This window comes from Marmota marmota, unplaced genomic scaffold, assembly GCF_001458135.2.
Source record: "Marmota marmota marmota unplaced genomic scaffold, marMar, whole genome shotgun sequence".
Taxonomy (NCBI): Eukaryota; Metazoa; Chordata; class Mammalia; order Rodentia; family Sciuridae; genus Marmota; species Marmota marmota.
Window position 1 is genome coordinate 21,585,287 of NW_025999977.1, and position 27,533 is coordinate 21,612,819.

General features: G+C 38.7%; 1 protein-coding gene across 2 annotated transcripts in view; it reads left to right on the plus strand.

Annotated features, from left to right (window-relative positions):
- Fshr (follicle stimulating hormone receptor) overlaps window positions 1-27,533 on the plus strand; it is a 151,367-nt gene that overhangs the window by 117,116 nt on the left and 6,718 nt on the right. Inside the window, exons 5-8 of one of the 2 annotated variants that reach the window (XM_048804409.1) lie at window positions 10,002-10,073; window positions 11,556-11,633; window positions 15,260-15,328; window positions 15,439-15,513. In XM_048804409.1, the coding sequence (XP_048660366.1) occupies window positions 10,002-10,073; window positions 11,556-11,633; window positions 15,260-15,328; window positions 15,439-15,513 (294 nt within the window). The remainder of the gene's footprint in view (window positions 1-10,001; window positions 10,074-11,555; window positions 11,634-15,259; window positions 15,329-15,438; window positions 15,514-27,533) is intronic. The other variant, XM_015479471.2, reaches the window with a different exon arrangement.

The window sequence follows — 27,533 nt, forward strand, 5'->3', positions numbered from 1 at the left end:
AGCTAGCCTCTCATTCAGACCAAAGTCAAACACCAGTCACTGTGTCTCCAAGATGGAGAGGACAGATATGAAGCTTGTCACGTTGTCTTCTTAAAGCATCTCTTTCAACCTCAGTGGATCAGCCAGCAGCCTACACCCTTTCTAAAGTGGGAGAACAAAAAGGACAGATGCACAGCTGTCTCCAGAAGCCTGTCTCACAAGCTCTCCCCCAGATTTAACTCTGCATCAGTTCATGATGACATATGTGAAAGGCTAAGAATTACATAACCAGATTCTAGAAACCTGGAATGTCACAGCTCTTAGACCTCAGGGTCTCAGGGGAAACTCCAACTGAACTCTGCTCATCCACAAAAGCATCCTATAGCATGCTCCCAATTAAAAGGACAAATAATGTCACGGCGAGAGCTACACTTATAGACTTATTAGTATTACTACTACTATTGTTATCACATTGAGGTCAGGTTCATTTTGTCAAATATGTCTATTCAGTTAGGTTTCCTTTTGATTCACTTTACAATGATTTCTTTTGACCCAAACATAGATAAATGTTGAGGTTATTTATTGGGCTAATAGCAGGTCTTGGGGCTGGTATTCTATGCAACTCTAGATGAGCTGTGCAGTTTTTTGCCTTACTTGTCCTGATTATAATCTACAATAATCTACCCTAAAATGATCTGAAAGGTGCTAATAGAAAATGAACCCAAGTTTTATCTGCATCTGAGTATATGAACTACACAGATCTTATTTGTACCACGGTAGCATAATGGAGGGTACTGCCTAAGAGAGATTTATCAACCATGTCCATTTTTTTGTAATTAGTCTACAGAAAAAGCATGAATGCATTAGCTTGTAGCAGGGCTTCCAAGGTTGACTAGGAAGCAACAAACTCAGGAGATACTCTACAATCAAGATGGAGCCCAGGGACATGTTTGGGAAAGCCTGCATACTTCTTTCTTCTCTTGGACATTTACAATGGGTAATATTGTGGTAAAGGCTCTGAGAATCCTAAAGGAAAGAGACTGCTTAGCCCCAAGAACATAGTGTTCCCCAAGTTTATTTTGCTATTACATCCTTTCCTTTTTAAACAGAGCATTTGTCTCCTTTATAAATAGTGTTTCTAGAGAAGTCCTTGGTTTCTAAGTTGAGAGGTCTTAGAGGTCACAGTCCAATTCCCTCCTCAGGAAGGCACTCTTCCACACAGTTACTTGAGCACATGTCTAGAGGTGAGACACTATTATCTTCGCAGCACAACCCATTCATTCTTGTATAGGGCAACTCTCACAGTGAGAATCTCATCATGGTAACCCAATAATGGTAAGAGCACAAGCTTTAGATTCAGAAAGACCTAGATTCAACCTCTGGCTCTAGATCTCCTTATGTGGCTTTGAGAAAGTTCCTGGACCTCTCTCAGTTCTCAACTCTGAGATGGTAATACCTGTCTCCTAATATGGTAGCAAGAAATAAATAAAATAATCAATGGTAAGTGCTCAGTGTGGTACATGGTACATAGGAAGTGTTCAATAAATGTTGACCATTATTATTATGAATCCTGTATCTACTTTCCAGAACAGCACAACAAATCTATTACCATTTACACTTGGCAGCTCTTCAGAAATGTGGACTGCTCTTCCCAAGAAAAATATCCTACTTGTTGAACAGTATGGTCTTAATTCCTCACCCTTCTATGCAAAAAAGAAAAAAAAAACTGCATATTCCCAAATAAGTTGATTTAATTGTAAAGTATGCACACACATACACACAACTATAGTACTACAAATATTATAAACATACAAAATACAGTATTAAACAACAATTTATAAATAATGTTTCCACATTTTCCTCTTATTATATATTAACATGGATCCAAAAATCTATTTTACTCTAACTACAATATTTTAGAAAAAGCAAGGTCACAGGGTGTGTTTCAGTATTTTTTAATCCTTTTTATCACTTACAAAAGCTATTCATAGGTCATATCAATACTAGATTTTAATGGCTGTCAAAGCTAAAAACAAAACTTCACAAAAATAGGTAGATCAATGCAACAGCACTCCTTACGTACATAGATACTTGGTTTTCAATCCTATGTTCCTTTTATACAAATATTTTTATGAAATTCAGCTAGTAATTTTCCTTCCTTAATGTCAATCAGATGCTCTTACAAACTGTCTGGAAGATGTTGCATTTTTATACTTTTAATGAAAACATTCAAAATCCCATAAAAAAACTGATTAGAAATACATATTTCCCGATTTTTTAAAATATGCAGTGTAAGAGTTTTCACACATATTGACAAACTTACATCATTTTCAACCATAAAATAACCATTTGCATATATGTTTTCTCTAGTACTCGTTTCCAAAAGCTCTTTTCACAGCATAAATTTTTCTTCAAATGCTATTGTACTCCACCTCATTATTAATATAGCACCTTTCCCTTAAAGAGACAATATAATTGTGTCCAGTAGGAAAATATCTGATTCGTAGCATTATTTCAGTTAGCCATTTGTCATCACAGGAAAAGTCAAATTTGGATCATGTGTCTTTTTGTAAAAAAATATGTAAGTCATCTCTAATTTTGTCAACTCTCTGTAATTTTCCTTGAGATAGCCAACAAACCTCTAAGTGATAATATGATTCTGACAAGAAAAATTTAGGACTCAGAGACTAAACAGAATCAGGTAAGAAGACTGGTCCAGGCAGGTTTATCAAAAGAAAGCAAGGGGAAATCAGAGGAAAAGCCCAGGAAGAATCTGGGAAATTCAGGTGTGGCTTTCTTACTTAGGAGTCATAGAGGTCACACGGGAACAACAGCAACTCAAACACCAAAATAGCACTGCAGCAACCAAGAGCGATGGGGAAATGCAAGCTGTGACCTAGGCCTAGCAGAGTTGGGAAATCAAACATAGTCACAGTTAGAGCAACTAGAATAGAAGGTTGGAACGTGACCAGGGCAGTGAAGGGGCCCAGACAGGGCATTCAGTTTCCCTGTAAGATAAATCTCATTTCACTGGATAAAAAATAAAGGATCTTGAGACTTAAACAAATAGCCAAGAAGCACATCATAAAGAATGATACAGCCAGGACTTGAACCCAGATTTTCTGGTGCTAGAATCATTACCTTTGAAGTTATGCTACATGCCAACTTTAACAGAAGCTTATTGCTAAATTCACACACTGGGTCAAAATAGAACTGCAACCTGGCAGGGCAGATAGAACTGAGCTCTTGGAAATGCTGTCCCTGGGCTAATTAAACTCCCCCTGATTATTAAGGAGTCTGGTTTCCATGGAGACTGAGATTAGTTTGAACTGAATAGGACAGTTAAATAGTCCTAGCTTTGAAGGTGTGAGATTGCAAAGGCAGGAAATGAGGGTCTCCTACTGTCTCATGAAATTCCTTACACAAAATCATCTTACAAAGAGAGAAACTGAGATTCTCAAAAGGCAAGTAAACTGTTTGGTGTCATTCACCTAGCTAGAAAGAGGGTACATGAATCCAGGGTCTATCTTCATGTCTAAGGTCTTAGTCATTGGGCCAGTTTCTTACACACTGACATCTACAACCAAGTTTCTGTGCTACTATACCTGGACTAATCCTTATTTAATGAGCAAGAAGCATATGTTAGCATCTTTTATCATGTTGTATAGAGCTACTCAAATTCACAGTTAATAAAGATCTGTAGTTAATAAAAATCTCTATCAGCAGGCCTCATAAAATAACAAGACTTTTTACATACACTTGATCCTCATTTTTGCACATTCCATATTTTCTAATTCACGACCTGCTAATATTCATTTGCAACCATAAGTCAATACTTGCCACACAATTGGTGGCATCCCCTCCCTAAATTAAATTCTCCTAAAGCATCTCAATGGTCACTTCAAACCATGGCATGAACTCTGTGCTGCCTCAAGAGTTAGACTAGAAGAGCTAAAACAAACAGACAAACAAACAACACAAACAAACAGACCCTACTAACTTAAGGGAAAAAATAAGAACGTGCTGCTACTATTGAAGATTAATAAAAGCAATAATGATGCCATGAGCCTCAGAGCCAAAGGGACACCTGCTCATGAAAGGCAAATGTATCACCCTGTGGCAGGAAGATAGGATAGTTCCTGGCCTTTGTAAGGACCCAAATAAATTTATTCTTACAGGAGCAGTGCTCAAGGTCATTATTGTAACCTAAAGATTAGGGACAATCAGGCATGAAAGGTGCTAACACCAGCTTAGAATGTGAAACTGGCTGTTGACAAAAGAGAGCTCTGAGCCAGTTACTTTTCTTTAAAAGACCTATTTGCAGAACTTAAATTTGCTGACATTTTACCCCCAGGCCTTTAACTGTTTTTGAAGATAAACTGTAGTTGAGTGAATCAAAATAATTTTGCAGCAAACAGTCATTTGACCAAAGCAAACCTATTGAGACATAGAGCTCCTAGCTGATTACCCACTTCCAGTCTCCATCAGACATGAATTTATTGATCAGAAGGGAAAAATGAATTGAAAACTAAATGTTCATCCGAACTCCATTTCCTGTGTTATCTTGGGGTTATAGAAAGTCTCAGCTACAGAGTTATAACCAATAATCCATCTCAGTGGATGGTCACTAGATCTTTAAAAGTGTCTTAAACTCAGCACTACAGGAATAATTTTAGCCATTTTTGCAGCATTTTTTCTTTTATATAAAGACCAAAGATTTCGATGTGCTTCCGTAGATGTCTATGGATATTCATTCCACAAGTATAGTGACTATGGAAATTCATACTATCCATGTTAGTTAAATGATGCATTTATACCATTCTCATTGGAAAATCATGAAGTCTTCCTCCTTCCAATAACTCACATCCTTTCACTCAGAGATATGAGCTAGTTGCTAGGTCAAATCAATTGCGTGTACATAATTCCTTGTGTGCATATCTCTTGACAACTCTTAGCACATTACCTGGCTTAAAAAGCTTGGTAAGCATAGCACCAACCACTGTGCCAATACTGAGTCTTCAGGAAAAATATAAATCCACCCTCATACCATTCAAAATCTGAATTAAGAGACAGACACTGGATAAATGAATACAAAATAATATAGAGTTTAACTGTAATGGGTGACTAAAAAGAAAAAGTGCCAAAAAGAATATAATTATACGGGGAAAAAATCAGGAACTATAATTAGATTGGCAGTCAGGGAGCTTCTCTCTGGGAAAAAAAAATGACATTTGTAAATAAACTCTGAAGGTTGATTCTCAGTTGACCAGGTGGAGACTGAGTGTAAGACTTCCAGATAAAGCACCCCCAAACACCTGGAGACTGCGAAAGAACTCAATGCTCTAAGGAGCTGAGAAAGAGCCACTGAGGCTAACATGTCCTGCAGAATAGCATGAGATGAGGGTGCAAGAATAGGCAGTAAAGACTACAAGTTTACCCTGAGTGTTATGGGAAAGGACCAAATCCCTCACAGCAGTGGCGTAAAGCCATCTGATTTACAGTTTTTAAAACAATGCTCTGCATGCTACATGGAGAATGGATTAAAAAAGAACAAGATTAAGTGTGTGGAAAACAGGAGGAGACTGTTGCAGAAATCCAGAGGAAGGATGATGTCTTGTTTTAGAATGGTGTCAGTACAGATGGACAAAAGTGTATGGAATCAAGATCTATTTTGGAAATGGAATCTAAAGAGACAGAGATGGACTGGATATTGGAATATGAGGAAGCAACAGCCAAGCTTGTCACACTTATATCGAACAACTGATGAATGGCACTACTATTCATGGAGAATAATTGTGGAGGAATGGTTTGGTAGAGGTGATAGTGAAGGAACAAATTTAGTTGATTATGTCAATGAAACACGTAGGAGAATATGTGGAGTGAGATTTAATCAGATGAAAGGTCTTAAGACAAGTATAGTCTAGGATTCACCATAATCCACATGACTTAGGTAGGTAGATCTTGCTTCCCACGGCTCTGAGATTATAGAGAAAAGGGAATGGGGGAGACCCGAGTACAAAGAGAGGACAGGGAACAAACAAAGCACACTAGAAGAGGAGGAGGTTTAACAGAAGAGTGCAACATGACAGAAAGCAATAGAAGAGAGAGTTCTAATGATCCAGAAAAGTCCAATAAAATGAGAATTTTAAATGTTGGACTGGGGTTATGGCTCAGCAGTAGAGAGCTTGCCTAGCATATTCGAGGCCCTGGGTTCAATACTAGGCACCATATATAAACAAATTTTAAAAACAAAGGTATTACATGTTTATTAGATTTGTAGTTAGTTGGGTGGTAGATTTTTGGCATGATCATTACAGTTTTGTTGAAGAGATGCAGCATGGAAAGATAGATGTAAGGCAGGTTGAAGGTAAATGAGGTAAGAGTAGATGAAGAAAGCATTTGCAGATATTCTAAAAACATTCCTGTAGAAGAAACAAGAGAAATAGGACTGGGCTGCAATGCAATTAGAGACAGACATAGAATAAAGGAAGATAGAAACTGTCAATAAATCTATGTAAAATATCAAACTCAGTGCAAGTGGGTATCTGACTTAGTCTAGGTTCTCCAAAAAATGTCTGAGCAAAGACTTACAAGCAAGTAGTTTATTTATGTATCCAAACCCAGGGAAAGAGTTTGGATGGCTAGGAAGATGGAAACAGAAGGAGAGAAAGTCAACTAAAGAATGTACTATCAGGAGGAACACAACCAGCTATTTGTGGGCTCAGTCATGTTAGAGTCCTCTAAGGTATCACATATAATGTATTCAGAGTTATTTTCCCAAGAAATAAAAGAAAGAAGTTCAGCACTAGTCAAGAGTTGCCCTTGTAGGTGTTAAATCCCTATTACTTCCCCAGTTGCAAAGGTCTCAGAATGGCTAAATGGGTTCCTATAACTTACTTGAAGTTGGTGAAAAAGTCCAGAACAGAAAAAGAGATACCCAGTACAGCTAAGACAAGCTTCTGCCAAGTAAAATCAGATAGCATCTATTGCCATGGTAACAGCTAGTGTAAAAGTTGAACCATGAGGAGGTGAAGAAGAATACAGAGGTGATTGATAATGTCTACCTTAACTTTCCTATTCCACATTCTTTCTGCCCTGGAGAGATGAAGTGGCTTGTGTCTCGTTCATGTCAGAGTTGGTGTGTAGGTTCTCCTGATTCCTGGCCTCCTAACCTCCCTGTCTCTGTTTAAGACTAATTACCCCATATAGCAGTGATACCTGACAAGAAAATTAACTAAATCAGGGTTTTGATACATTCTGGTGACAGAAGCAAGAAATGATTTAGAAACATCAAGCAATTAACCCAGTATTTTATGAGTACATTCTGCATTCCAAACCTACATACATACAGTCATAAAATACTAAACATGGTCTCTGCTTTGAGGTTTCATTAAAAGAATACTACATAAACACATGGGAAGAGATCAAAAGATCATAGAAGGCTGGATCTGATTAAATAACAAATGTGCAATAGGACTGTCAGCGGGTATTTAAAGTTATGGCACTGTTTCTGTTGAAGAGAATATTGGGTAATGGAGGGTAATCGAGAAAGCTCTTTTGCAAAATCTTCAAACTTCAAACATTAACAGAAGCTACTACTGGCTAATGAGATTATAGGTGATTCTTTAGTATTTTTAATAAGTCTTACAATAAATAAATATTACTTTTATATGCAAAGAATATATATACATATGTGTGTGTGTGTGTGTGTGTATATATATATATATATATATATATATATATATATATATTTAATAACCAAGAAATCAGAGTAACTACAACTCTTATATAGTAAGAGTAGGTCGGAATGCACAATGGTATCACTTTGTTTAAAAAAAAAAACAACTTCTTAACTGTTTTCCAGTTAAGCATATGCTTACCATATGGCCTGAAATCCCACTCCCAGGAATTTGCCCAGGAAAAAGAAAAACCATGTTCTCATTAAAGAAAATGGACACAAACTTTTAAAGCAGATTTTATGTATGTATGTGTGTATATGTTTTATATATATATTATATATACACATACACATACTATATACACAATCATATAATACATACTTTTACACACACACAAATAACATATATGTAGCCTTCAACTGGAGAATGGATTAAAAATCTGTGGAACATTCATGGAATACTACTTAGCAATAGAAAACAATGAACTATTGACACACAATGACACAGAAGAATCTCCAATGCATTATTCTAAGTGAAAGAAGCCAGTCTCAAAAGTTGCACACTAAAATATTTCACAGAGATGACATTTGGGGAAAGGCAAAATTATAGGAATATAAAATTAATCACTGGTTGTCAGTAATCAAGAGCATAGAAAGAGGTTAAATACGAAGAGGAAATACAAGAATTTGGAGGGTGACGGCACTGTCCTGTATCTGGGTTGTGCTGGTGGTTACACAGCTACATTCATTTGTTTTCACCCATAGACTTCTATGCCAAAAGGAATTAATTTTTATGCATATAAATTTTTTCAAAGATAAATAACATTGCAACAAATCAACCATAAGAGTATATTAAAAACTTCTTTCTCCAATTTAAAAAGCAGAAGGAGACCATCCCAAGATGGGTTCTACATGGATCATTGGGAACCAAGTGGGGGAAAAAAAAAAAACACCTGAGAATCATTACAGAGAACTCAAACAGAATTCACTGACTCTCTAGATACAAAAACTGTTTAAAAGACACCAAAGTCCACTTCAGAGTCATAAATTCCAAAAAGCTCACAGTCCTTTATAATGATGAGCATATCAATCAGGGTTCTGTAGACTTCAAACAACAAAGACCAACTCTAGTTTAGATAAATCACACACAGAAGGAAATGGGAATAGAGAGATACTGAAAAGTTTCTGAGTAGCTCACAGGAGCGAGGGAAATGCTGAAGAACAGCGTGTCAGACAATTCTCATATGCTACTTGGGACCTTAACCACAGCTGTGGCAGCCACTTCTATGCAGATTTCATCTAGCTTACTGTAGGTGTAACTGGACAACACCTGGCTTGGCTTTGTGTGATACTTCTCACTCCCTGCTCTGGGGCTTCTTCTGTACCATGGTAAAGATGCCCATCAGGACTCACAGGTATTCACAAATATCCAAGCCAGAAGTGGGGCATTAATATGACGGTGTCACTTTTGACCAATAGGAAATTGAAGTCTATGAATAAATCCTTCCCCTCACTACCCTCCTCTACTCAGATCGACAAGTCTGATATACGTTTTGAAAATCTCCTAAATCAAGTCCTTGAGATTAAGGAACAATCACCAGTAGTGGTAGCCAACTGGATAATTCATCTTGATATTGATTAGCTTTCCTCCTTCCCTGTTTCACACTTCCTGTCCTGGATGCTCTGACTCATATAACCAATTATATTACAAACAGGCCAGCCTTCATCTCAGGCTCTCAGGCCCTACTTCCTGAGCAAGCCAAGCCAAGACAACTAGGCCCTGGGAAGGAGCCAGGATAGGTCTGAAATTGTCAGGTTTAGAAATTTATGGACTATCCCTTAGGGTGATAGCAGCAGAAGACTCAGGTTTAACTGAGCTCCAATCATTCCCAGGAGATGAAATTTGCTTGGTTTAGGTCACATGCAAATGAGGTCAAATGGCATGGAATTTGATGTTCTACTTCCAAAAGAATCACTGGGAGTGGGGAAGGGACAGTGCTTCAAAAAGTATGCCAAGGCTGGAAATTGGAAATAATTTACAAAAAACTTGTTACCTACTTGGAATGTATTGGGGGATCATGTTAACTTATCAATCTTTAAAAATAATGTATTGTGGCTCTTTGTGACCAAAGTGTAAATTTCTTTGCTCTAAGGAATCAACAGTATACTCCATCCTGATTAGATTCTTAAAATAAAGAACAGAAGCATAATTTAGGATTATTATGAGCTTTTCTGGCAGATTTTTCTGATAGTTCAAAATTGATATTTTGAATTTGGAAAGTTCATACTCTAACAACTGTTTAAATAGCAGTTTCATTTTCCCTCTCATTTTGTCTCTCTCTAGGTTAATATCAAATACAGGTATTAAGCACTTGCCAGCTGTTCACAAGATTCAATCTCTCCAAAAGGTTTTACTGTAAGTTTTTCACTAAATTGTATCTTTGTCACCTTTCTGTCACTATAACAAATGCCTGAGATGATTAACTTATGAAGAGAAAAGCCTTATTTTGGCTCACAGTTTTAGAGATTGCAGTCCATGATGAGGTAGCCCTGTTGCTTTGGGCTTGTAGTAACACATCATGTCAGGAGGACACAGTCGAGCAAAACTTCTCACCTCATAGCCAAGAAGCAAAAGAGAGGACAAGGAAGCTCATCCCCAGTGACCCAAAGGCCTCCCACTATGCCCCATCTCTTAAAGTTTCTACCGCCTCCCAACAGTACCAAGCTGGGGACCATGCCTTTAAAACATTGGCCTTTGGGGGACACTCAAGATCCAAACCACAGCAAGCAGTTAGCCAACTCTACTCAGTGGTGGTCTTACTCAATAGCCTTCTGGGCTGCTAATATGTATTATGTAGTCTGTGTACCTCCAAATGAGGTCGGAAGCCAAGCCGCAAGGTCTTTGGTGTTACCTGCAGGCCAGCCAATCTCATTTCAGAGGAAGTCAACAGACTCCTCAACAAGTGTTATCAACACAAAAGAAGCTCGTAGCAAAATCACTGTCTCTCGTTTTTTCACTAATTGATGCTTTGTTTCTGTCCCCTGAAACTCCCTCTGTATTCCATCATCCCCTCTTTTTCCCTCCAGAGTTCCTGTGCTGCCCTATCCTTAAGGAAACTGACAAGTTCATACTAAAGTATTAGTGACTTGGTGTGTTTGCTTTTTCCTAAAGCACCTGTATTTCAAAAATGGAGGGGGAAATCAAGGTATAATGGCAACTTAATTTGCAATAGTAAAATTAGAAGAATATGAACAGACTCCAAAGGAAGAAATTAGGAAGCAGTGTAAGGAGTGGAGAAAGAATCTTCTAGAACTTCTCAAATTGTTTCAAGCTGTTTGCTACTTCTATATTTATATGTTAGAACAAACCTACTATATAAGTTTGACAACAGGTTAAGGAATACAAACAGAAAGATATAAGATTTACCTACCCTTTAATTCAGGAAAAGAGAAGAATTGTTCTGGAACCAAGGAGAATGAACAGAAGAAAAAAAAGTGTAATAAAGGGATTCAGATTGGAGGACCTACCTAAGATGAACAGAGAAGTTTGGTAGGAGGTGGCAGGTCAGTTTTAGTGTCTTTGTCACCTTGAGCAGAGAGATCAACTGTGGAAACAAGGCTATGAATGAGTGTGTTAGAACACAGTGACATTAGCTAAGAAACCCTTCAGAGAGAAGACACTGCACATCTGCAGTTTCACCTACAAGAAGAACTGACATATGAAAGATAAATTAGAGACCATTTGTTTCCCAAACTTTGAACTCATTATCCTCCAAACAAAAATTATATTAAAACATTACCTCAGCTAAAGATCACATCCTTCCCAGTAAACTAAACGAGGAAAGGTTTCCCAAGTGGAGCCAATGCTGGTATCTAATTTTTCTGTATTCTCTTCCAGAGACATTCAAGATAACATAAACATCCACATGGTTGAAAGAAATTCTTTCATGGGGCTGAGTTTCGAGAGTGTGATTCTGTAAGTAAGGGGAAGAAATCCAACAGAGTAACATTTGATTTTTCACTTAATGATCTTTCTCATAATGGGATACTCTGCTTTTGTTTGGATAACTGGCATTTCACCATTTAAATCTCTCTCTGGTTCTGTGTTTTCCTCTCATCTTTACATTTCAGAATCACAACATGGAGTCATGTTAATAATTTATGATGCCGTGGTGTGATTCAAGTATTTAAAATTGCTCTTTGAATGATGGTCTCCTGTGATGCAACATCTGTTCCAAAGGACAGAATAACTCATGCATCAATAAAGCTAGTTATTGCCTGGCAAGGCTTCTGTTGCCTAAAGAAAAAGACCAGGAAGGAGGCCGGACTGGGGAGATATGGCTACTCCCTCCTAACCATATTAAGCAGGCCCACGCTGAGCAAAAGATGACTTCTCATTTTCTTGGAATGATCACGTTTTTTAATGAGCTCAAGTTACTCCTTCTGACTTCTGGGCAAGTTTTTAAATGCGCTCTGCATCATTAATGAACAGCCTTCTAATCTTTTGTGCCTATATCTAGCATGGTAGTTTACTCATACTCTAAGATAGCCAAAAAAACAGGCCTGTTTTGGGCTGCCAGAGCATTCATGGGATCCATGAAAGTTAGATGCCCAGAATGACATTAAGGAACCAGTAATTGCAATTATATCTGTAAGAAAAATATTTTATCTTTCCCTTTTGTAACTTTAGTGGGTTTTTTGTGACACGATTTCTCATAATTTGTTTTCTTTTAAATAAACCTTACTGTGTATATTTAACTTAAAGATACAAAAGAAACATATAGTTCCTTTCTATCCTTCTCTAACTCCTTATGGACACTGTGTGAATTCCCCCAGAATTTCGGGACACACTTCTCAAGAGGGGATGGTTTACCTTTAGAACTCACACTTTTCAGACATGTCTCTAAAGGACACTTGCACACTTGTGAGGATAAGATCTATAGTTCTTACTTTGGCTGATCCTTAATCTATAGATAATAGAATCAGGAGATTCATAATCAATGCAGCTTAAGTCTCCAATTGTTCTTAGTTTGGGTGTTTTATCTAACGTAGAGGTGCTTTCCCCCAATAGGGAGAAAAGCATGGCAAATGGCACTGAAGTCAGAGAAAGCTTTCTAACAAACACGCAATGAAGGATTATCAGACCCTTGCCTGTGACTCAGGGCAATGAGCAGTGAAAGTCCATAGTATGGAGGCCTTTGTGCCTTTCCACACCCTCACAAGCCATCACACCAGAGGATCTACATGGGGAAAGCACCCAGCTAATTTTTCTGTACTCTGTCCCAGAGACATTCAAGATGATATAAACATAATTTCTTTCATGGGGCTGAATTCTTTCAACTATAGCTGGCCAGAAGAATGGCCTAATTCAGAAGAAACACAGTGAGATGACACATGTGACAGCTCCCAGCACACTCTGGCCTCTGGAGAGGCTTCCTTCATGTGTTTTCTCCCTTCCTCCATCAGTGTCCATCTCCCTTACCTTCCCTCAGTGAGTTTTCATGGACCAGGTCCCCCTTTACCTTCACTCTTTAAGATGAGCAGCCTCTGCTGAGAGAGTACATGGTCTTGTCCCTAAGGACCCAAGAGGGTTTAGGCTGTGCAGGTAGTTATCATCATCACTGTCACCAACAGATTTCAAAATAGGACCCTCCTATCTTAAGAGACTAGGAGTGAGCTGTATAAATGTTGGCTTCCCTTTGTTAGGAGTTCACTTTAGCCTAACAGAAACCAAATTAAGGAGTTTGGGCCATAATTTGTTTTTTGTGAAATGATTCATCATTGAAATTAAAAAAAAATACTATTCCCCTCCCCACATGATGATATCTATTGATTGATAAATCCATAAAGACAAAGTTCTACTTTGAAAACAATAATTATTTTAAATTAGCCTATGCTTCAATCATAGCAATAGCTATTTGCAGGATATATATGAGCAGGAAAAACTATCTTGTCTATAGACAAACAGGAGGAGCCCATATGGATTTTCACACTCCTGGGAATAGATTAAGGATCAACCAACTACTATCCACAGGCCAAATCTAGCCTATGAGCTAAGATCATATTTTTTTTGTGATCAGGAATGCTAACATTGAACCTAATTAAGCAAAACATCATATCTCTCAAAAACAGAATTCTATTATTTTCAATAGTAGACCTATATTACAAAAGAAAGAAAAGTTGAACTCAAACTATTAAATTCTGAATTTGGTCAATAAAAATTTGTGAAAATTGTTTTATAAGAACTTTATATATGATATCTTTAATCTTGCCTCTTGGCCCATAAAACCTAAAATGTACTATGTACCTCTTTATAGAAAGAGTTTGCTGACTCTTGTGTTTGATCCCAAACCCCTAGGGATGTACCTCCCATGGGTTAGGGACAGCTGCCCCAGTACTGACTACTCTGGGCCAGGCTGACAAGTCAGGAGTCTGGATGCCCGGGAAAGACCTTCTCCTGGGCATGGTGAACAGGATACAGTGCTCAATCACAGCTTTGTCAACAGAACCTTTTAACTGGTTGCTAATGTTTTGAAAGATGTACCTTGCTCCTCTGAATTTTTTAGCCAGCTGGACTTACAGAGGAGGGGAAGAAAGATGTGCAGTTGTTTTGCATTGATTTTAAGCATTTTCTAGATACCCGCTATAGCCCAGGAAATAGTTTGAGTCCTGATACACAGGAGCCTCTCTGGGTCAGTTTTTTCAACAGTGTTATTTGTAAAGCCACTCAGGGAAAAGAAACTGACACACAAAAAAGAGAGCTGGTCGGGGCCCTTTGGGCTGACTTCCCCCAACCTCTCCCAACAGCAGAACTGTTAGCCCACAGTGTCCCCGGGCTCCTCAGCCCAGGCAAACCTGCTCCTTCGCACAGTGAGCAAACTGTTCCACACCCACCCCAACATCCCCCAGAGCCTTCCCCATGCCCACACACACCACCTCGCCCTGCTGCAGCCACAGTCTCTATAATTGATTTCTCTTCCTATCTGGCTAACCTAGAGTCACTCCCACAAGCCTCCAATAACCAGGTCCCTGTGGGTCACAGGAGTTGTTCAGATTTTATGACAACTTAATTAGATCACTTTTTGATGACAGTCAGGCAGCTGCTATGGGTGAGCATGGGTGAAAGCCTTAAGGCCTTAGAGAAAGGTGGCACAAAATGTTCTTTCTCTGTCTTAGAAACACTGGTTCAATAATTATATGATTTCTGTCCTTCAGAACTAGAAAGATCTTCATCTCTTTATCCCTTAGTATCTTCTCCACCAAGGGAGACATTGCAAAGACCTTATAGTTACAGGATCCAGACTGCTGTGCCTAAGTGTGCCTTTTTGAAATTAAATTTTATTTATTCCTTTTTTCTACATGAAGTTCGCTTATTCCTTTGAATAGATAATATACACACATAAAATAAACTTTAAAAGTTACAAAAGGTTATACAGTGACAAATCAGTCTCCCTCCTGCCCCTATTCCTGAGCTTTAAGGGTGGTGTTTTATTTATGCCACTAACCTGTGCTGTCTGATCTTGCCCCAGTGCTTCCAATTATGAAACCCCTGTATTGTTTGAATCTGACATTATTGGTTTTTTAATGGGCCTTTTATTTCAGATGGCTGAATAAGAATGGAATTCAAGAAATACACAACTGTGCATTCAATGGAACCCAACTAGATGAGCTGTAAGTAGCCTGGCTATTCTTCCAGGCCATTTAGAGGGAAATGGCTCTTACAACAGTGATATTTATGTAGCTTTCTGTTTCCCTTCTTCTTTCCTTAACTCCATCCCCAGGAATCTAAGTGATAACAATAATTTGGAAGAATTGCCTAATGATGTTTTCCAGGGAGCCTCTGGACCAGTCATTCTGTGAGTAACTTTCCCTCTTTTCTTATCTTCGTGGAAGAGCTCGGTTTGTAGAAGCTAGAACTTCACTCTCTCCGTCTCAAAAAAGCTCCAAGATAGGACTAACAGTCAAGGTTGATTCTTATTCATGTCATCTGCAAAGATTTATAAGGACAATTTAAGGCTGATCTGCAGTCTGGCTTTCAATAAAATGGCAACAATAATAATAACATGTAATGAGCACTTACCAAGTGCCAGACAAGTGTTATAAGAAGTTAAGAGGCATTTTCTCATTTAATCCTTAGAATAACCCTCTGTGGTGGGAGCTATTATTGCCATTTTAGAGAAGGAAAAACTGAATTTCCTAGAGGCATTAACTAACTCACTCAAGGTCATGCAAGTTTTAATAGCAGGGATTTAAAACCGAATTGTTCTGACTCGTGATACAAACTAACCACTCTGTTATGTGTCTATCCTAGAAGAAAAAGCACAATTCTCCTTCCTTACCCTCCACACCTAAGAGACCTGTGGATACACACTATTCAATCCAGTGAGATCAACATACACACACATTATTTTTGGATCCTCTTTCCAGATCCCTTGGGATGCATTCAGTGCCCCTCAGCCCTGCATCAGCATGACTCCTCCTATTGGCACATCCTCTTCCTGATTCTTCCTGCCAAAAATGACTTTTCCTGCTTTTCTTATCCCTGCTGCCCTTTCCATTAAAGATCTTTCTGAGACCCATCTCTTCTTCAAGTCTCTCTGATGACCTGAGCCTTTAGTGACTTCCTCCTGCAATTTCAGCAGCCTTTATGGATTGAAGTAGGAGGTGCCTGCATCATAATTACCTAAGGGCTTTTTAAACATGTGTTTTCCTGGGCTCTAAGCAAAAACTACTGAATTTACTGTAGAATGTACTTCAAGAAGAATAATAGCACCCAGGAGGAATGAGGTGCAAGAAGGAATGGTGAGCTAAGAAATAAACATGCTTTCTAGATGCAGGCATTTGAGAGGCGCACACTGTACCTCTTAGTAGTTGGCATGGGCTTCCATGCCTGGTTATCCTTCTATCTACTATCTATCAACATCACTTTTGTCTTCACCAAATATCTTATATTCTCCTTCAGGTTGGAATCTATCTCTTGAATTAAATCATGCATGGCAGAGCAGAAACTCCACAAATGTTAATTATTGATGATAAAGAGTGTGCTATTCCCCATACATGGCTCTCTGCCCCTTTGAAGAGAGCAGTGTGTGTGTGTGTTTTAAGATAGATTTATCATTCGGACCAAGTTCAAAGATTACTCCAGAATGCCTGGCTGGAGACAGCGATGTATGCAAAAGGAGGTTGTGTCTGCATGATTAAAGAAGTGCCAGAGCAGCAGCCTCAGATCAAACCCAGGTCCTTTTCCTCTGTAAGCCTGTTTCCCCTCCTAAAGACTGGCAAAAACAGTAATATCTATTTTCTATTATTGTCTGAAGCTTAAATATATATATATATATATATATATATATATATATATATATATACACAGTGTGTGTCCATATGTCTGTTTTTTTAATTCATTGAATAGATTTTAAGTGCCACCTTTGTACCATGTGTACCCTATACATTAATGCAGGAAACAAGAGGAAGTTCTTTCTCACAGAAGGCTAATATTCTCATAGGGTGAGGGAGAGTCAGACAAAAATTTAAATATACAACTTAATATATCAGATCATGACATGCAGTATGAAATAGAAAGCAGTACACAGGCCTAACAAATGGAGAGTGCCAGGTATCCAGTCCAAGTGTTCAAATATACAAAGTACTTAAAGCTTATAATGCTTAATGTTCCCTGTTCTTAGAGTGCTTGGGAGACAAATGGACTTTGACAAAGTGCTTCTGATATACTCTGGCTAGGGAACAGATTATCCATTTCACTCAGCTAAAAAGTCCTAAGAGTTTTGGATGTTCCTAAATAAGCACCACTAACTGTTCAGAATACAACAGTTATGGAGTATGTTTGTTTCCATATGTGACCTGGGACAGGAATAACATTGAATCTAGAGCACCTTAACCCACTGTGTGCTCCTGAAAATGTTTACATTGGACAAGATCCCCCACTGGTTCACTATCCATTTGAGAAATCCAGGCCCAGAGGAAGGAAGTGACCCTTTAAAGATCACACTGCAGAGCTCAGAGCAACAGAGCTCGTTTCAGAAACTAGCTCTTCTGCCTCACATTCCCATATGTTTCCACCCTACCATGTTTCTGTGAATACATCTATTTGCATCTAAATGTTATTCATTAAGGCCCCCTGCAACTGGTGGGGAACTGAAATAGAGGGAAAGATAATTATTATACCAGCCTCTCGGCCTAAGAATAAAAGTCAGGAATACATAATCCCAGCCCAGAGGAACATCTCCTAAGTTTGCAGAATTGGCTTCCAGGGTTCCAGGCTAAGGCATTACACAATGTATCTCATCAGAATGTTTAAGAGAAAAACTCAACATGCAAGTCTCCCAGCCAGCCTTCATGTGAATGCAGGCAAGACACAGTTCTATGGGGTCCTTAATTACAGGCTCTTTGTTTTATCCCCTTTACTATAGAAACATATATGGCCAGAATTAAAATTATAGAAAATTCAATGGAATTAAAAAATACCACTCGTAACTCAAAAGGTCTAGAGTAATAATGCCTTCTCACATCTTTTCATCTCAATGCATGAGAATATATGTGCAAGATCCTGGCCAGAAGCCCAGCCTATAATTGCTAGTTTCATTCTTCTCACCTTGGGGGCAAGTCAATCACTTTACCATCAAGTTTCTCCTTCTGGAGATTTCAGGTTAGTCCAAATGCCCTTTAAGCTGCCTGCTGACCTGGGATGCAGTCTGATGAATGGCCTATCTCATTTCCCACTTCTGCAACCTGATGCACCAACTCAGTTAAACCCAGCCTGAGGGATGCTTGTGTAGGTGTGCAGAGGACCAGCTAACCTCAGGTGCTATGAGTGAACAGGTAGGACTAGGAATTTGTGCGGACTATCCAGCCCCAAACAGATGCTGCTTGAACCAGGGCTATGTCTGTGCTTTAAGTCAGATCCTAACCCCCCAGATAAGACTTTAGTAGAGATATATGAATTCAGGAGATTTAACGAAAGATATTCTCAGAACATGTGGAGGAAGCCTGACGGAAGCAAAATCAGGCTATCAGGGAAATTAAACCATACTGCATTTACAACAGAAGTCTCAGCTGATCCCAAAGGGAGCTCTGGAGTTAAGATAAGCCTTCAAAGTTGTCCTGAACTAAGGCAGGGGCCAAGCCCTCATGTAAACAGACATTGGGTTTAGGTTGTCCCCAGGAAGGAGGCGATCTTGGATAATTCCCAGAGTAGAAGCCAACTAAGTGCCACTTTAGTGTGAGTGACTCTCAGCTGCCTAGAGCAGTGGTCCTAAATTTGATTGGGCCTCAAAATCAGCTGGAGGGCTTTTGAAACCTCCGTTTGTTAATCCCAACACAAGAGTTTTTGATCAGCAGAGTCAGTACTAGGGGCTTAGGTCTATAACCACATGCTGGTGATCCAGAGAGAACTCTGGTTCTAGAGATGAGATTCTCCATGTTGAGAGCTGAGAAGCCCTGCCCCGGCTCCAAAATATCTCCTCCACAAGGAAGAATCTTCTTCCCCCCCACAGGTTCATCCTTTGTCTCCCTCACACACATACATGGGATTCTACTGGATGTCAGGGAAGTGCATCCAAACTGATGAGCGCTCCTTTCCCAAAGGCAAAATTTCTAGGGGAGTGAAGAACACCTGAGAACACAAGAATGAATGGTTCTATTGTAAAGAGAAAGTGATGCTGAGAAGCCACGGGCATGCAGACAAGGTCCAGGAAGTTTCAGAGGGGAGGCCCAGCCTCCTCATTTCCCTCTCGTGAGTCTTGACCTTGAATATCAGCAGCCATCTAAGTTTTCACCTGATATCTTGAACTCACTGAACTTTTTTTTTTTTAAGCAATCAAGCAATTGCCGTTTCCTTGGGAAACAGTTTCCTGTGGGGAAAATTTAATGCATTGCCTTTGCAGGCTGGAGCCAGTACAATCATATTCTGATGGTTTATCAAATTGATTTGGCTATAGCTCAGATTCATTTGATAGTTCAGATTCAAACACTGAGTTATTTGTATAAGAATGATTCTCTTCCATTACCAGTGTACCCACAGTCCTATAGATAGTAAATTGCCTTTTTATCCCGCCTGGGATCATGAAAGAGAGGTCTTCTAGCCATCTGTCAGTGTAGCATACACCAGAAATGTGCTCTCACTTATGGAAATGATTGACCTGTAATAACATCTTTGCTGGGAAAAATAGAAATTGTTCAAATCAAATTTGTGGCAGTGGCTATAACACACTTTATTAAACAGGGCACAGAGCGCTATTTAACTCCTGCCTCTCCTAACTCTGTCATTATCAACTGCTGCCTTCCTTGCCACTCTAACTCCACACCAAGAAGCCTAACAATGTTGAAACCATTTAGGATTACTAAATCTCTTCAGAGCCAACTATCAGCCAACTATCAGTGTCTCCACTGGTATTTTTCAGGATTTAAATTCTCAAAACCACTCACTTCCAGAATACAGCATGTGTTGAAATGTTAACTGGAGCGATACTTTACAAAGAAAGGTCACTGTCATTAGACCCAACCAGCTTCCAAGAGGAGGATTAAAAACACCAGCCCACAACTGTCCCTTCCCCCTTGTCCACCCACTAGCTCCAAGAATAAAGAGAGAAATCAAGTAAATATTCTCAACTGCTCACTGAAGACATGGAGCCTGACACGGTGAACATTTAGACACCTATGTGTCTGGCACCAGGCAAGATGTAAGAGACTTTGAAACAAAACAGTGCCTGACCTAATATATCTGGTGGTGGGATAAGCATTATCACCCACAACAATAAGCACTGCAGGAATTTTCAGAGGCTATAGTAACTCAAAGCAGATACCCAATACATCAGTTTCATCACGTGATGCGATGACTTTTAACAGATGGAGTTACACTATGGGAAGAAGAGAGTCTATCATCCTAGACCTGCATTTCTGTAATAGCCACTCATCCTTTTTCTACTTTCAATTCTTTTTCTTCCAGTTCATTTAACAAGTATTTATTGAGCACCTACTCTATGTCAGTCTCAAGGACATGTGTTTTTTTTAATATATATATATTTTTAGTTGTCAACAGATCTTTATTTATTTATATGTGGTGCTGAGAATCAAACCCAGGGCCCTACACATGCCAGACAAGCATTATACTACTGAGCCACAACCCCAGCCCAAGTCTCAAGGCTTTTAAAACTAATCTTACAAAAATACAGATCGCAATAAGTCATTCTTCAGCTCATATAAATTTTAAAATCTTCTGACTGACTTTCAAGACTCAGAGACCAAATTCCATCCCATGATTCTCTTTATTTCTCAAAATATGGTTGCCCAAAATAACTTCTAAATACTCAACATTGTGCCATGATTTGTGCTCTACACCTCTATCCAAGCCCAGATGTATCCAATAGTCACTATATTTGTCAGAGTTTTTCAAAAAGATAGAACCAATAGGATAAAGATAGATGGAGATATACAAGAAGGAATTTACTAGGGCCATTGGCTCAAATTAATATGGAGGCTAAAAAGTCCCATGATAGACCATCTGCAAACCACAGGACCTTGGCAGCTAGTAGTGTGAGTTCATCCAATTTCAAAGGCCTCAGAGTTAGGGAAGCTGCTGGTATAATTCTCAGTCCAAAGCTAAAGGTCTGAGAACTCAGGGAGTTGCTGGTATAAGTTTCTGAGTCCACAGGCTCAAGACCCCAAAATTTTGAAGTCCAAGAGAAGTATGTCCCAGTTCTAGGAGAAAGAGCAAGAGAATTTGCCTTTTCCCTTTTTGTTCTATCCAGGACCCCAGCTGACTGGATGGTGCTACCCACACTGAGGACAGATCCTCCTTATAATTCACTGATTCAAGCGTCAATCTCTTCTGTTTTTCTTCTAGAAACATCCTCAGAGACAACAAGAAATAATGTTTTAACCACTATCTGGGTATCCCTTAATTCCAAATTGACACCTAAAATTAACAATCAAAGTTATAATGACCTACTTTCATAAAGATGTGAATGAATAATAACATCTTTTTTAAAATTACACTTCCAGGGATATTTGCATTATAAGAACAGAGAGTATTATTTAAAGGAGTTATAAAATCAAACAAAATATTTCCAGGACCTGCAGAAGGATCATAGCCATAGACGAGAGAGAGAGAGAGAGAGAGAGAGAGAGAGAGAGAGAGAGAGAGAAGGAGAGGGGAGTGGAGGAGAGGAGAGGAGAACAAAAATGGGAATAGTAGTGTAGTTAAATCTCAACACTGAACAAGATCAACTTATCTTGGTTCCTGTTGATATGAATTACTATGGATTTTTCTTAATCCATGGAAATACAAGAGGAATAATCTTTTGGCCAATCTAGAATTTGGAAATCTTAACAGATTATATGTTTAGTCCTTCAGGCAAGTATATATGGTAAGCTTTAAGTAAACACTTCTTTCCTTGTCATTCAGGAACCACTTCTGCTAAAGAATTTGCTTTACTGAATTTTAAGTGACCTTGTATCTCTCTCCTATCAACCATTCCCTTCATCATCATCCACCATCAAACCTGGATCCCAATATACTGACAAGAAGCCTTACTTAGTCTCACAGCTGCAAAGCTATCTTGTACAAAGAGCAATGGTACAACATATTTTGTATCTGTGATAAAGAGGAATACAAAATAACTAGGTCCAGAACATGGAACAAGTTTCCAAGGGGGCTTCCCAATCTAACATTGGATTGCATTCAAGTTATTCCACCCAACACATCATTCTGCTTATTTCCAAATGCATGACTATCTCCTTGTGAACTCTGCCCAAGGCTACTCCCTCATTTGGTAACTTTGATATTCTTAGTCACATATAATGTCTACTGCAGAAGCATCATTTCAGTGAGCTCATTTTAAATCCTGATTTTTTTCTCATTATACTTTGTGCCTCTCTCCCTTCAGAATCAGCTCTCTTATAAGACTTGCTTCAACCTGTCTTTTTTATCACAGAGCTGAAGCATCTCTGATTATCAGAAAATGGTAGATTTCATGAGTCCTGCCCTGTACCAGAAATGATGTAGAACCCCAAAGTGTCTTAATAATCTCTGCTCTTGGGGCATAGGAAATCTGCCTGAGGAAACAAACACATGAAAAGTCAAACAATTTGAAATAATAGAAAAGGTAACACAGATACAAGTTTCTTTTAAACTGCTGGAGGTCAGAGGACATCATGGTTGACTGGGGCAATGGATCTATTCCCTTTCCAGTTCTTCTCCAATGGCACTCCAAAACATATAATCAAATAAAGCAACAATTTTCTGGGTGCAAATTGCTAAGAATGCTAGAGTCTTCAACCCTCAAAGAGAGAGAAAATGCAAATACAAATAGCTAGGACACAAAGCAAAAGAGTATGTGGTGAGAAAAGCAAAAAGTATACAGAATATAATGCCTTTGCACTCTTCATGGTTGTCAAGAAAAAAATACCTCTATAACTGTTAAAGAAATGATGGAGATGAAGTCACAGAGAAATCTCACTGGAATCTTCTTTGGTTCTCTTTTGTTGCATTAAAACTTAGTTGCTGAAAACTTTCATTCTATTTTGCTCCAATTTCATGTTAGGAATATGGATGGCCTGTCACTGATGCATGGGATGTCAGATCAGGTGGCTGGGTGTGGGGGATCCTCTTTCAAGTTGTCCCCTTCACTCACTTGCCTGGCATATCTGCTCAATGGAGTGTTTGTGCACACAATGCAGTGAGAAGTCTTGGGTCTCTCTGTCTACATGCCATCTTATCCTCCAGAGCCTCTCCACATGGCTGAGGTTTTTACCAACACAGCAGCCTCAAAGTATTCAGAGTTCTTTCATGGAAACTCAGACTCTACAAGATCCATATAGAAGCTGTCAGTGCTCTTAAAGTCTAGACCTAGAATTCAAATCGCAACACTTCCTTCATATTCTGCTTCCCAGAGACATCACCATTCAGCCCAGATTCAAGGGGAGGGCAAACAGATCCTCCGTGGAAATAGTGCTGAAGAATTTCCAGTCATCTATAATCCATCACAGAGTATGTTAAATAATAGGATGGTATTCCATATGAAAATTTGTTTCTCTCTGGAAATCTTCAAATACTATTATTTTTTCATATATTCTAAACTCTAGGGAAAAGCATAATTAAGAGAAAATAGTCTTCTGTTTTGTATTGCTTGCTTTTTTAAAAAAAAATGTTCATGACAGGTAGTTATTGCCTTGGTTTAAAGTGTTCCTGAAGGACTTTTTAAAATTCTTTGATCTCATTCCTCGAGGAGATCCTTGAACTGTTGTAGACAAAACAGGGAGCTGGATCTCAGTCTGTGCTCTTTTCACACTTGAGAAAAAAAGAAGAACCCAAAGGCCAGATGAAGTGTGAACTTGGTCACAGAGAAGAAAGTGATGAATTCTGATAGTAGAACTGGCCAGAAGAGGGACTGCCTGAAATGAGAAACCAGAAAGACCTCCTACAACAAAGAAGAAAGTTGGGAAACTCTGGAACAATGGGAAGCATAGATCAGAACAGAACAGCTGGGAATGTAGATTCATCACACTCACCACAAGATTTCATGGAACAGACTCTTATTTGCAGGGACCCCAGATTGAAAGCTATAATACATAGAAGGAAACTAGAAAAGATACCTTGGAACACTAGAAGCATTTCCCTGTGATTAGCAATGAGGAGTTAGAATCTATATATATTTGGTATCTAAAGCCACAAAGTTTTGCTAAGAGTTTGGTTATGGGGTGTGAAAAAAATAGATGAATCAAGGATGACTTCAAATTTGTTGCATGAACAACTGGTTGGAACAAGCTCCAACCTGCTGCAGGTGGAAAAGGGTTTTGGAGAAGAGCAATAGTTCAATTTCTTGTATCCAAAACTTGACCTGCCTCATAGGTGTCTAAGTGAAGGTGTCCATATAATGAGGTGGTTGAATAGAAGAGTCTGGAATTCAAGGGAAAGAAGTAAACTAGAACTAAAAAATTCTACCATAGAAATGGTATTTAGCTCATAACACTGTATGAGCTTACCTAAACAGTAAGTGAAAAAAAAAATAAAGAAGCACAGGTACTGGAGAAGAAGCAAAGGTACCATGGGTATTCCTAACCATTGGAGGTCAGGGAGGCACTAGAAAATAACAGAAAACTTCCAAAGATTCAGGAGATAAATATTAGTAGATATGAAGAAAATCACCAGGAAGCTATAAAAATTCTAAATTTTATGGGCCTAAAAGCATGCTATTAAGAATATATAGAGAAAAATTAACTAAAAGTATACCATAGTTGGTTAAATCATAGTTGGAGATTTTAATGTACTTCTCCACTACTGACGGAACAAGTAAAAAAATCAGTAAGTACATGGAAGATTTTAATTAGTATGAACAAATTTTATCTAATTGACATCTAACAAGGAAGGCAATAAGTGTAATATTTATAGGTACTAATGAAGGCCATTATAAATTCTTAAAACATAAATCTGCCTGAGTATCAAACAGGGGATCAGTTGTCCAGAGATTAGCAATGTCAGATAACCACTTCTAACTGGAGGTCTCTAGAAGCAAGTAACAAGTGGTCTTACTAAAGCCCAAGCACTTACAGAAGCTGGATTTTGGCAGATCTGTCCAATGAGAGCTAAGGCCACAGCAAGATTCAGCTGAAGTGTAAGACAGAGGAGGGATGAGAAATTCCCTTTCCCATACTCCAACCTCCCACCAGTGCCATTTGCTAAACCCAACTGAAGAAGCTGATTAACAAAGTGGTACCTGTGAAGTGGAACTGGCAAGAGTTATCCCTCCTTCAATACAGAACAGAACATAATAAGGACATGGAATGAATGCAAGAGAAACCAGGCAAAGGACCTGCACACCATATCTAGTGATTTGTCCTTTGTCCTGAGAGCAATGGGGGAATCATTGAAGGATTTTCATCATGAAGTCACAATCTGATTGGCATCATTAAAACACCACCCAACCTATAGTTTAAAGATGGCACTGGAAAAAGAAATAGATGGTCATAAGAAGAAAAGTTATGAGACTATTACATTTATCTATGCAGAGATTATGGTGACCTTCACTAAAGTAACAGAGAAGGAAGGAAATAGACTGATTTGAAACTTTTAAAAGAAGACTTGAGAGGATAAGAGACTGTGAGGAAGAAAGTGGTAATCAAGGATGACTCCAAGTCTTCTATTATGAACAATGGGGAAATAATGTGGGAGTCATTTGCTGAGATGGGAAAACAAAACAAGGAAACATTTATAAGAAAGATAGGTTCAGTTTTGATGCATGCATAAGTCATCAATGGTGGGGCCCAGTCGACAACTAATGATCTGGCATGGTATTTAGGAATAGGACCTGAACTGAGATATATATTTAGAAACCATCAGCATATGCTTGGTATCTGAAACACAGGAAATAGGTATGAAAACCTGGAAAAATTATGTACAACCCAAGTTTGGAGAAATGCCAATTTTAAAGAACAGCTAGAAGAGATATGAAAAAAATCAGAAAGAAGTCAAAGGAGATGTCAGAAAAAAATCCAGAAGAATGTGATGCCAAGAATGAGTATATATCAGAAAGAAGGGGTGTTTCACCTCTGCAGTATAATTGAGAAATCAAGATTAGAAGCCAGAGTTGGCCATAGCGAGCCTTGTTCCTCTAGGGGCTGGGGAGCAACTTGATTGGATTCTGAGATGAGGAATTTAATGATATGATGTATGGAATACCAGTGTAAGTTTGGTTAAATGAGGTAAAACACCCCTTCTTTCTGAGATACTCATTCTTGGCATCACATTCCTCTGGATTTTTTTCTGACATCTCCTTTGACTTCTTTCTGATTTTTTTTCACATCTCTTCTATCTGTTCTTTAAAATTGTCATTTCTCCAAACTTACTCTAACTGACACTTCTGCCCTCTAGATTCCAGACAAGGAAAGCAACAGTTAAAGAGGATTTGGGTGGACAGTAAGAAGCCATGATCAACTTTTTAGCAAGAGAATGACAGTGGGAAAAAAAAAAAAAAGGTTTGAAGAATGTAATTTTCACCAGACTGTGAGAACATATGGAATAGGAGATATATATTCACACCCCCAAGGTTCATTTGCCCTGAGTGCCTACAGCTTTGACTTACAGGGAAAGCCAATATTAAAAGATTCTTTTTCCTCAAGTATATCTAAGGGTGCTTAAATGAACTCACCTGCTACCACCCCCATCAGAAGCACCCACTCTTAGTCAATTCCTGGCCCCAACAGGTCCAAGGTGGTACCATTTAAATATTCTCATTTTCAACACCTGGTCTTAGTTTTGAGGGTTGCAGCTGCCTTTGGTGCTGCCAGAAAAGTACCCGCATCAATGGTGTTGCTGCCAAAAAAAATGGAACTCAGATCCCTGCAGGGACTGGGACCCAGATGAACTGTGCATTTGTGTTGGCTCCCCTTAGACCTCTGCTGATTCACCATACAACTGCCTCTGTCCTCCTCTCCCTAAACATTCATTTATAAATAAATCATTCATTCCTCCCCTCTCTCCCTTCTCCCATCTTTCACCCCAATCTCCCTGTGTGAGATGTTTACTAATAATAGTTGTCAATCATTAAGTACTATCTTTGGAAGTTCCTTATATTCATTAATTCATTTAATTTCCACAACAGCCTCTGAAGTAAATATGACTTCTACCCCTTCATTTTACGTTTGAAACATGGAGAAGTGAGATAACTTGACCAAAGTCACAAATCTAACAGGCATAGGATAGGTAGGCAAGCCTGCCATGGAGGCCAAACTCTTAACTACCTCTCTATCTGCCACTTCTGCCCTCCAGACTCCTCTTCCCATTAGGTATGTTCTCTTCTCACCTTTTTCTAAAATTTAGCCACAGATTTCATCATGGTTCACTGGAAAGATTTTTATAGCTAGT